The sequence below is a fragment of the Chiloscyllium plagiosum genome, unplaced genomic scaffold (assembly GCF_037043375.1).
Source record: "Chiloscyllium plagiosum isolate Xiang-an unplaced genomic scaffold, Cpla_swu_hap1 HiC_scaffold_9, whole genome shotgun sequence".
NCBI lineage: Eukaryota > Metazoa > Chordata > Chondrichthyes > Orectolobiformes > Hemiscylliidae > Chiloscyllium > Chiloscyllium plagiosum.
This window is the reverse complement of record NW_028270147.1, coordinates 61,076,870-61,088,902: the sequence shown is the minus strand read 5'-3', so window position 1 is coordinate 61,088,902 and position 12,033 is coordinate 61,076,870. Positions and strand designations below refer to the sequence as shown.

The following is a 12,033-nucleotide window of genomic DNA, read 5'->3' as shown; positions in this document are numbered from 1 at the left end:
TACATCTAAGATTATTCAGCTGTAAGTGAATTAAAACCTATTTTTAGAGGAGAAACTCCTGAAAAAACACTGACACTTAGAATGATATCTTCACTATTAGCATTTGCTTGTTGAAGTCATCTATCAGGTCAGGCAGCATGTTGCTGGAAAAGCGCAGCAGGTCAGGCAGCTTTTCCAGCCACACATTTCCAGCTCTGATCTCCAGCATCTGCAGACCTCACTTTCTCCTCGAAGTCATCTATCACACAGCAGAGGAGGAAAAGAACCTGGGCTGAATCTTTTTTTTTTGAATATGTCATGATGGAGTTTATTTGAAGAGGTCCAGCATGTTTTCATTATATTTAACCAAATTCACCTGATTTACTATTGACCCCGCCCAATGGGGTCTCCCTCATGGGGTTCTCAGCCCATTCTCCACTCCCTGTTTCCAATACAACTCACCACTGCTGAATTGTCCTGGAACAGGCCAACGTCCCTGACGCCCACATAAACTTTAAAGGCCTGTTAAGCACCCAGGTGAGCACAATTAGTTGGGTGCTATCTGGCCATTATTCTGTGGGTTCTGGTAAATTGGATGGTGCAAAGGCATGACGTCCTCTTCCCACAGGGTCAGCAAAGAAGGTGAGACATCAGACCATGCCAGCTTGACCAGTGCAATCTCAGTCATCTGGAGGAATGCTCAATAGTGTGGAAAGAAGGTCAATTACATTCTCCACCCCACCAGCATAAGTGCCACCATCTTCTCTTTACAATCTCACATTTAATCTACCTCAGCTACTGGGCCCGCTTCCCATCAAAGCTCTTGCTGTACCTCTCCTACTGTTGTCTTCAACATCTTCCCTCGCTCGCTGTCTTGCACCCTGACTCCTGACACTACAAACCTTGCAGGCCACCTGTGCAGCCTGTTCACTTGCTCTGGACACCTCACCCACTTCACCAAAAGAAACAGCTGTGCCACTCATTTTCATCTCCCTTAAAAAGCTACCTCTCTCTTATTCCATGAAGAAAACAGCCACCAAATAAGTCACAGTTAAGATGGTTGGTGTGCTGTCTGACATTTGGTTCCTTAGCCCTTATGTGGAGAAGATTCTGACTCTGACCAGTGTGAGTGGCTAACTCCCCATGTCCAAGCCCCTGGACTGGCATCTGAGGCTGCCCTTGACTTACTGTGATGTGAACCCCTGACCAAAAGCTTTCTCCCATGACTGAGAATTCTTGACAACAATGACAAGCTTCCTGGCTTTTTGTCTGTTCAAAATGGCACAGCAAGTCAGCAATACTATTAACTTTGTATCTTTGCCTGAGGAGAAAGGTGCACAAAGTTGAGGCTAGGCAAGACAGATGCTATGAGTGTCCAGGTATTCTCAAAGTAAGTGAGCAGAACATATAACTTTGAGAGTGTGGTGCTGTAAAAGCACAGCAGGTCAGGCAGCATCCGAGGAGCAGGAAAATCGACATTTCAGGCATAAGCCACTGATCATGAATGAGGCTTGTTGGTGGGGTGGGGGGGGAGGGCACTGAGAGGTAAATGGGGGTGGTGGGTGAGTCTGTTGGGGAGGTAACTGAGAATGCAATAGGTGGATGAAGGTGATACATCAGAAAAGAGGGTGGAGCGGATAGATGGGAAAGACAATGGACAGGTCAAGAGGGCAGTGCTGAGTTGGAGGCTTGGGACTGGGATAAGGTGGAGGGAGAGGAAATGAAGAAAATGATGAAATCCACATTAATCAGTGTGATTGCACGGTCCCAAAATGGACAATGAGGAGTTCTTCCTCCAGGTATTGGATGGTTAGGATTTGGCAATGGAGGAGGCCCAGGACCTGCGTGTCCTTGATGGAGTGGGAGGGAGAGTTGAAGTGTTCAGCCAAGGGGTGGTGGGGTTGGTTGGTAGGGGTCCCAGAGATGTTCTCTGAAACAATCTGCAATCGTAGAGGACACCACATCAAGTGCAATGGTTATTGTAAATAACATAGCAAAGATAAGTGGGAAAACGGAGAACTGGGAAGCTTTTACAGAACAACAGAGGGTTACTAAGAAGGAAATACGCAGAGAAAAAATGAGGTACGAAGGTAAACTGGCCAAAAATATAAAGGAGGATAATAAAAGCTTTTTTTAGGTATGTGAAAGGCAAAAAAATGGTTAAGACTAAAATTGGGCCCTTGAAGACAGAAACAGGGGAATATATTACAAGGAACAAAGAAATTGTAGAAGAATTGAATTGGTACTTCAGATCTGTGTTCACTGGGGAAGACACAAGCAATCTCCCTGAGGTAACAGTGGCTGAAGGACCTGAACTGAAGGAAATTTATATTTGCCAGCAATTGGTGTTGGAGAGACTGTTAGGTCTGAAGGTTGATAAGTCCCCGAGGCCTGATGGTCTGCATCCCAGGGTACTGAAGGAGATGGCTCGAGAAATCGTGGAAGCATTGTTGATTATTTTCCAGAGTTCGATAGATTTGGGATCAGTTCCTGCGGATTGGAGGGTGGCTAATGTTGTCCCATTTTTTAAGAAAGATGGGAGAGAAAGCAGGAAATTATAGACCAGTTAGTCTGACCTCAGTGGTGGGAAAGATGCTGGAGTCTATTATAAAGGATGAAATTACGACACATCTGGATAGTAGTAACAGGATAGGATTTATGAAGAGGAAATCATGCTTGACTAATCTTCTGGAATTTTTGAGGATGTAACTCTGAAGATGGACGAGGGAGATCCAGTAGATGTAGTGTACCTGGACTTTCAGAAAGCTTTTGATAAAGTCCCACATAGGAGGTTAGTGAGCAAAATTAGGGCGCATGGTATTGGGGATAAAGTACTAACTTGGATTGAAAGTTGGTTGGCTGACCGGAAACAGAGTAGTGATAAACGGCTCCATTTCGCAATGGCAGGCAGTGACCAGTGGGGGTACCGCAGGGATCAGTGCTGGGACCAGAACGTTTTACAATATATTTTAATGATATAGAAGATGGTATTAGTAATAACATTAGCAAATTTGCTGATGATACAAAGCTGGGTGGCAGGGTGAAATGTGAGGAGGATGTTAGGAGGTTACAGGGTGACCTGGACAGGTTAGGTGAGTGGTCAGATGCATGGCAGATGCAGTTTAATGTGGATAAATGTATGGTTATCCACTTTGGTGGCAAGAACAGGAAGGCAGATTACTACCTAAATGGAATCAACTTAAGTAAAGGGCAGTACAAAGAGATCTGGGTGTTATTGTAAACCAGTCAATGAAGCATGCTGGTACAGCAGGTAGTGAAGAAGGCTAATAGCATGCTTGCCTTCATAACAAGCGGGATTGAGTTTGAAGCAAAGAGGTTCTTCTGCAGCTGTACAGGGCCCTGGTGAGACCACACCTGGAGTATTGTGTGCAGTTCTGGTCTCCAAATTTGAGGAAAGACATTTTGGCTATTGAGGGAGCACAGCGTAGGTTCACGAGATCAATTCCTGGAATGGCGGGACTACGTTACGTTGAAAGACTGGAGCGACTGGGCTTGTATACCCTTGAGTTTAGAAGACTGAGAGGGGATCTGATTGAGACATATAAGATTATTAAAGGATTGGACACTCTGGAGGCAGGAAACATGTTTCTGCTAATGGGTGAATGCCGAACCAGAGGACACAGATTTAAAAATACGGGGTAAACCATTTAGGACAGAAATGAGGAGAAACTTCTTCCCCCAGAGAGTGGTGGCTATGTGGAATGCTCTGCTCCAGAGGGCAGTGGAGGCCCAGTCTCTGGATTCATTTAAGAAAGAGTTGGATAGAGCTCTCAAGGATAGTGGAATCAAGGGTTATGGAGATAAGGCAAGAATAGGATACTGATTAAGGATGATCAGCCATGATAATATTGAATGGTGGTGCAGGCTCGAAGGGCAGAATGGCCTACTCCTGCACCTATTGTCTATTAGTGGAGATCCAGCTAAATTTCTGTCAGATGTGGAAGGATCCTTTGGGGCCTTGGACGGAGGTGAGAGGGCAGTAGAAGGTGCCTGTGATGGGGGGCGGGGGGGTTGGGGGGGGCGCGTGGGATTGTGGATCTGACAAGGGAGTTGCGGAGGGAATGGTTTCTCCTCAAACACTGGTGGGGTGGGGAGGGGAATATATCCCGAGTGGTGGGGTTTGTTTGTAGATGGCGGAAGATGATGTGGTGTATACGGAGGTTGGTGGCATGGAAAGTGAGGAGCAAGGGGTTTACGGAGCACCACACTTTTGACTCTGATCTCCACATCTGCAGTCCTCACTTTCTCCTAGAACAGAACTTTTCATGTTGGAAGGCCGCATTGTGTTAGTTGTAATCTAATAAGGCTGCATCCAAAACATACCAATAGCCCTTATGACTTACCAATTTTTTAATTGTGGCGGTCAGTGTGTGAGGATTATTTCGTTGAATTTTCTTTTACTCTCTGGTATTTTTAATACATTCATTTTAAAATTAAAATAAAAATAATAAAGGATGAAAAAATATATTAATAAAAAATAAAAGATTTGTTCTGTAAAATTTGGATTCATTCTCAAGGCCACACACAATGGCCTAGGCGGCCACATGCAGCCTTAAGGCCGCAGGTTCCCTAACCCTGTCCTAGAACATATAGCTGCCATTGCGCTCTGAGGTGCAGCACTAAGTGCAGAAGTTGTTTAGAGATGATCCTTATGGATTCGTAGAGACAGGCTGGCTGCCAGCTGGCTTTGGTTTTGGGGTGTAAATGGCCAATGCTCACTAAGCATGCCCTGAGGTGTTGGTGCCTGGTGTCGAACATAGACCACCTTTGGAACAAGCAGTGAGCTGAAGTCACCAGATACCGGCTTTACTGTCATGAAGAGAGTTCAGCAAGATAAGAACTTGCATATTAATAAGGCCAAAAACAAGTAGAAGTGACAGAAATTCATCAAAGCTACTTAAATAGCACCTTCCAAAATCACAGCCATTCTATCTAGAAGGACAAGAGTAACAGATACCTGGAAACACCACCACCTCCAAGTTTCCCTTCAAGGCACTCCCCATTCTGACTTCAATGTTGCTGGATCAAAATCCTGGAATTTCCTCCCTCAGGGTTTTGTGGATTAACCTATAGAGCAGGATTGCAACAGTTCAAAAAGGCAGCTCATCAGCACCACCTTAAGGGCAGGCAATAACTGCTGGCCAAGCCAGTGCTGCCCACGTGAGACAAGTGAATAAAAAAAAACTCCCCCTTACTGCTATTGCGAAAATCTTGCCTCAACACCCAGCAGTTGCTTCTGAGTTGTTCCTAATATCAAGGTGGGCCTCACTAGACTACTTGTCCTGTTCTGCACTGTTTCACCAGAGCCGATGTTGTTCAGACCCCTATCACCCAATTTCATTTAAAGTGGGCTCTTACAAAGAAACGTGATTTTTGAAAAATAATGTTGCATAAATTAAGAGAAGTAGTTTGTAAAAAAAGTTGTATTATCAATTTTATGGAAACATCCTTCATTTTTAAAAATCTTCTGAGGATGCTTATCAGGCAAAAATACAGTTGAATAAATCCAGATTCTATAAACTGTAAGTTCTTGGAGTGGTTTATTCTCTTAAAAATTAGCCCGATTACCAACTTATCCATTTTGCAGGAGCAGGCTGGCTTTACACCCAAACACATTTGTGGTGAACAAATCATGATAATTACCGCAAACAACTGGAGTTACTTGCATAAATTTCTATGATACCGTGTGGAAACATGGACTGATGCCCAAATTGTCCCTTTTGTTCCATGAACTGATCCACTCCAGCATGTAGATATTTCTAAATGACAAGAAGACAGGATCAGCACTTTGCAAATGCTCAACAATATTTTTAAACAGGGCTATGCCGTGACACTGGCACTTTTTAAAGTTCTATATAAGCAGTGTGCCCATTATATCATCATTGAAGATTTATTTACACTGATGATATTGCCTTGGCAACTCAAGAAAAGCAATTCCAGGTTATGGACTTGTCAAAAATGACTGAATATTTCTATAAGTGAAATCTGCAGCTAATCGCAACTAAGTCGATCATCTCTGTCTTATACTTTGAAAATTACAGTGCACATAACACCATAAATGTCACCTTCTGTGGAGAAAGAGCAGCATGATGCAACTTCACCTGTCTTGAGTAATCCTTCCTCTATAATTTAACATCATTACATCTAAAAGAATGGCTAAAACACTAAACCATGAGTGAACATCATCCACAAGCTGGGATGCGAATCCACCACCTTTTGTACTTCTGCCTTAACTGTGGTCTTCTTGACAGCTCAGTACTGTGTACTTGTTTCTGCCTCAAGTTGTCACACCAAACTCAGTAAGATTAATCTGTAAAACTCAGAGCAGTTATAAATCAGTGGTTACCAGTTCTCTCAAATATGGCTCTTCCATCCATTTGTCCATCCATTCATAGCATTACTCAGAAGAAACATTCATATCAGCAGCATCTTGGACCTCCACGTCCACTTCAAAACACTAATTCACTACATGGACCTACAAAGCTCCCTCTGGACATGAACATCTTCACTTCATAACATAAAACTCCCAAATAACTCAACAATCACACTTTAATATCGCCCGGAGCATGTGGATAATTCACTCTAGAATAGGGACTTGACATGGCTGATGTGATCTCCTGATATACAATGGCATTGTAAAATATAACCTGGTTGTGACTGCGAAGACCATGAACAAATGTTGGAGCTCATGATAGCAGCTTTCCACCAAATCAAGTTTAAGGGGAATACTATTCTCCAATTACGGGCATTGAACTGGTTTGGAAACTTGTCATTATAACTGTGTTGACAACATTTGCTGTTAAAAGCATACAGAAGAGATAGTGTCAGTTATGCTTCAATACCTTACTTGATGGGCTATAAGTGATATTGTGACCTTGCTGCATCCTGCTCTTGCCTAATATTCTTTCTCAATATATTTTCAAACCAGGTTCACAAGTAAATGAGCAGGAGTAGCAATTTTCGCCATCTGCTTTTTACTCAATTTAATACTGATACTGCCCTGCCTGAGAGCACAAAGCCATCAGGTGGAAATAGTGGGCGGCCTGTGAAGCCCACTAACACTAATAGTTTGCTCTAAGTGCAGACTGACTATAAGAAAAAGGTTTTCTAAAAAGAATTTTTCATTTGGACTGTCACCCAAAGAAGAAAAGGTAAGGTTCGCATTTATGATATGGCTTCCGTGATCTCAGAACAGACCAAAGCACTTCATAGTCACCCAAATAACTTTGACATATAATCATTGTTGTCATGTGGAAACAAGGCAGCTAATTACACATGTCAAGGCCCCACAGACAGCAATGATACAACAATGATAACCGCCAATAACCTGTTCTTATAATGTTGAATAATGTTGACTTTAGTTAAGATGTATATGTTCCATTATGATTCCTGTGGTATTAATGTGGGTGTTCTGATAGAATTAGCTTTGAAACTATAGAATGCTTCTCCAGCAGAGAGAGAAACTAAGATATCTAAATTTTCTTATTTTCTCCATTCTGATTCTAAATCCACTTCATATTTTTGTTCTCAGTGCAGTTTGCAAATTTCTCTATGTTTACTGTTCTCACCTCTTACATTACTCGTCTCTTCTGAAAGAAAACTTGGTGTTATTAATCTTATGTATAAAAACAATTTTTTGAATTCCTAATTGAATCCAATACGTCTAATTCTCTATTCTGTAGATAAGCAGAATGATGTGGAGATGCCCTCCCCCACACAGAAGGACAGAGACAAGAAGAAAAAGCAGCAACTCATGACACAAATCAGTGGAGTGAAAAAATTGAAGCACAGTACTAGTCTCACGCATTCCAGCATCCCCCGATTTGCTGTCAAAACTGACCTGGAAGACCATCTTTCCAAGGTACAGAAAACTCCATTGGTAACTTTGTCGTATCAAGCCAGACATTATAGCAGCTAGAGCCTTTCCACCAATCAATGATATGATGGCTGAACAGTGACCCAAAACCCTATCCCATTAGTCCTTTGGATAACAGAATTTTCTTAGTCTTAGGTTTAAAATTAACAATTGAATTAGCATGAACTTCTGTTTGCAGAAGAGAGTTTTCACATTTTATTTCCTAACTATGCTGCTGAGAGGACTGGCTCTAATATTTAGTCAATACTCCCAGGGTTAGATTCCCTAACCAACATAAATAGTTCCTTTCTACTCAACTGATCAATTTCCCTTAGTTTATTCAAAATTTTGAACCAGTCCATCTGTTAAATTTGTAAATTCAAAGAAAGCAACACTATTTTCTGTACCATTGCCTTGCAATTTAATACTTGGAGTGTAGGTCTGACGAATAAATCTAAAATGCATTGCTGTACACGATCACTAGATCCTTACTAAGGTGTGATACCCAGGATTGACTGCAGTACTCCAGATGTGATCTAACCATCTTATAACTGTATCATGCCTTCTAATTTCTTCTGTTCTAATGTCCAAGACATGAAGGCTGGCATTCTATTAGACTTGATTATTTTTGTTTCTATCAAAGGCATTTTGATAAATGTATACACGTGGACCTCTAAGTCTCCTTTCAAACCAACAGCCCTTCATAGTTTTTCATTATTTAGAATGTATTCAAAGTTGATGACCTCAGAATTGCTTAAATTGAAATCTATTTGCTATATTTAAGCCAGTTTTCTTAATATATCAATGTTTTTTTAGAATTCTGTCCTTCCATCTACACTGTTGTTGAAATGCCATCTATCTTAGCAACATCAGTGAATTTCAATTTGCAGCTCTTTTCCATAGTCTGTCATTTTATTTCTAATATTTATAAGCAAGTTTTCTTCTATTTTTATATTTCTTCTCTGACTCACGTATGGGTGGTAAAAATGTTCCACTAGTGTGCCTGGCCCAAGTGACCAATCTTCAGTTGACAGTCAGGAAGCAGGTATCAGCATGCTGGTGGTAATGTGTTACAGCAGTCCGGTCCAAATAGCAGCTATCGACAGTAACAGTCAGGAGTGGGAATCTTGGCTGAAATATCTTTCTTTCTTTCTCATTCAATGTTCTGAAATTAGCAATAATTGCCTTAGCAACATGTTATTTCAGATTAGTAGTGTTAATAAAGAATAAAACAGGTCTGCTTGGCTCAATTTCACATTGTCAATTGTTAGTAAAAGCATTAATCAAAGAAGCAAATGGGCTATTTCACAAAATTTCACAAAATCTCACAACTTACGCATCAGAATACCTGCATGAGCAACAACCAAAGTATAAGAAAACATATTTATTTCAGAAAAGTTGGGAAACCTACCCACCACTATTAGACTTGTGATATCAGTCCAGATATATCTTGAATTAAACTGATCCAGTTAAACTGTTAATTTCCAGTACAGTCTGAAAATCTTTTTCAACCTTTACTCATCAATCCTTGAAGTTAAAATTCAAACTCAGCATAAAGAGAGGGGGGAAGGCCAACAGACATTGATGACTCATCAATCGTAAAATTAAGAACATGATAATACACATTTCTTGCATCTAATTTGTGTTTTTAAAGTATCTATTTTATCCAGAATGAGAATGGACAGGACTGCGGTTTTGAGATTACAATGAAATAGATATGTAGAGGAAAAGATATTTTCTCGGAAGTATTCAAATGGGAATGGGTGGGAGGTAGGTGTCAGTATGTGTTGGACAATTTGATAAGGAAGTACAGAAATATCCATAAAGACAAGGAAGTCCTATAATTCAGCTTCTGATTGGTATGAATTATGTAACTGTAGTTAGATTAGCAACAAGAGTGCTGCAGTTGACCTCAGCATTTGGCCAGAAAAAGGAAAAAATCAGGGTTCCCACTCAAATTCCTTATCTATCATGTCCTGCTGTAAAGAGTACACATTATGTGAATAAAGGATTCAGCTTGTCTGCTTATTGCCAACCAGTCAATATTCAGAATCTGTACTCATACATGACAAGACTAAAGTATGTAGTAAATCACCTCAAAATAATACTTCCACAAAAATATAATTTGTGTATTGAAATGTATTAGATGAAACAACTTTGAGATGTAATATTTCAATATGAAGTTTAATAAATATTTTATGCATTCATTAGTAATTGCTGTATTTCATGTTGACTTTACAGGAGTTGGATGACCTGAATAAGTGGGGCCTTAACATATTTAAAGTGGCAGAGTTTTCAAACAACAGACCGCTCACGTGCATTATGTACAGTATCTTCCAGGTTAGTGGGGTCAAAGGGGCTAAAAGATACTAACTATTTTTTGCATACTTGCCATCAACTTTAGGATATGACATCTTATTGCACTGGTAATAAAACATGTGACAATTATCTGCACCAGAAAAATATTGTTGATTTCCAGCAAGAATAAATTTTATTTTATACCAGCTTTTCATTCAAGTGTGTACTTTCTACACATATCTAAAAGTTTGCATTTTGTTGCTAACTTTCAATAGGAGAGAGATTTACTGAAGACATTTAGGATCCCTCTGGACACATTTGTAACGTATATCATGACACTGGAGGACCACTACCATGGGGATGTTGCCTATCATAACAGCTTGCATGCTGCTGATGTTACACAATCTACACACATTCTTCTTTCTACCCCGGCATTAGACGTAAGTACACCTTAAAGACCAAGAGTGAATATATAACCACATGGGTTCTTTCATAACTTTATGTAATTCTTAAATGTTCAGGTGAGATTATTGACCTAATTGCACCCTTTGAAAAAGAGCAGAGTCCTTCAAGTGCCTTGACCAACAATCGTTCTTGAATTAACATCAAAATAGATTAATTCATCATGAGCTCTCAGAACAATAGTGAATATATTTCAAAAGTATTTAATTAGCTTTGCAACACTTTGGGATGAAGGATCTGAAAGTGCTTTATAAATACATGTTTTATTGTTTACATTTTGTTCATGTCCTAAATTGTTCTTTTAAAAGTTAGACATGCTTCAATTGCATTATCTAATGTCATTTTTCATATCAGAAATACATATTTCGAGTTGAAAGGATGTATGATTGTTTTAATTGTTTCTTGTCAAAGGAGAATTCAAGGAGCAACAGTTTGACAGTATAACTGTCACGGGAATATCATACACAACTGTTGAAATGATATTTCCCTGATCTAGTGATGGATTTATCTTCTGGATTGACTTGAAACCTTAACATTAATATTACCTGGCAACTGTATTTTCTGTTTTTTAATTCCGATTTCTGGCATCTACCATACTTTGCTTTTGCATGGATTTAATTTTTTTCCCCTCCAATGTAAGTGATTGGTTCACAGGAATCATTAGTTAGCAATCAGAATGCAGTCCTAATTACTTTCTCTCCCTCCCATCCCTATCTATATAGCTCAGGAATATTGGCTTAGAAATGCCTAAGAGCAGATAGTCATTGCAGCAGTGTTGGTTGGAACTGCATGTTGGAGCCATGCAGAAACCTCAACACGGTTGACACCACGGAAATTGCCCAGGAAAATGAAGTTTCTCTCTGTCTGGAACCCTCCAAAACAACTCTTTAGTTAAGCTAATAGTATTTCAGAGTAAGCTTAGAAGACTAAAGACCGGCACTAACACCTGGGTAACTATTCAGCTGAATTCCTAACTTACCACTGAATTCTCCCAACCCTGACACCATTATTATACCAGATTCCAACCAACCTGCCAAACAAGTGGCATCCTTAACTCACTCATCCACCTATCACCTAACTCCTCCATCCACCTAGCATCCTTCCAGAGCACTCACCCTAACTGATACTGGACATACACTGTAGATAGCACAGTTGCTGTTGCACCTTTAAACCATAGAACTTGTGCATTTAGGCAGGCAAAACAAGGTAAGGGAATACACAATGAATGGTGGGACTCTGGAAAGAACTGAGGTTCAGAGGGTACATGGTGCAAATGTTCATTGGTCCCTTAAGGTAGCAGTGTAGGTAGGTAAAGTGGTTAAGAAAGCACATGGGACACTTGCCTTTATTAGCCGAGGCATAGAGTTTGACAGCAGGAATGTGATGCTGGAACTGCATAAAATATTGGTTATGTTACA

At 40.3% G+C, this 12,033-nt stretch overlaps 1 protein-coding gene across 4 annotated transcripts in view; it reads left to right on the top strand.

Annotated features, from left to right (window-relative positions):
- pde4ba (phosphodiesterase 4B, cAMP-specific a) overlaps positions 1 to 12,033 on the top strand; it is a 629,074-nt gene that overhangs the window by 600,697 nt on the left and 16,344 nt on the right. For all 4 annotated transcript variants that reach the window (XM_043699422.2, XM_043699426.2, XM_043699428.2 and 1 more), the window contains 3 exons: positions 7,683 to 7,861; positions 10,097 to 10,195; positions 10,429 to 10,593. In XM_043699422.2, the coding sequence (XP_043555357.1) occupies positions 7,683 to 7,861; positions 10,097 to 10,195; positions 10,429 to 10,593 (443 nt within the window). The remainder of the gene's footprint in view (positions 1 to 7,682; positions 7,862 to 10,096; positions 10,196 to 10,428; positions 10,594 to 12,033) is intronic.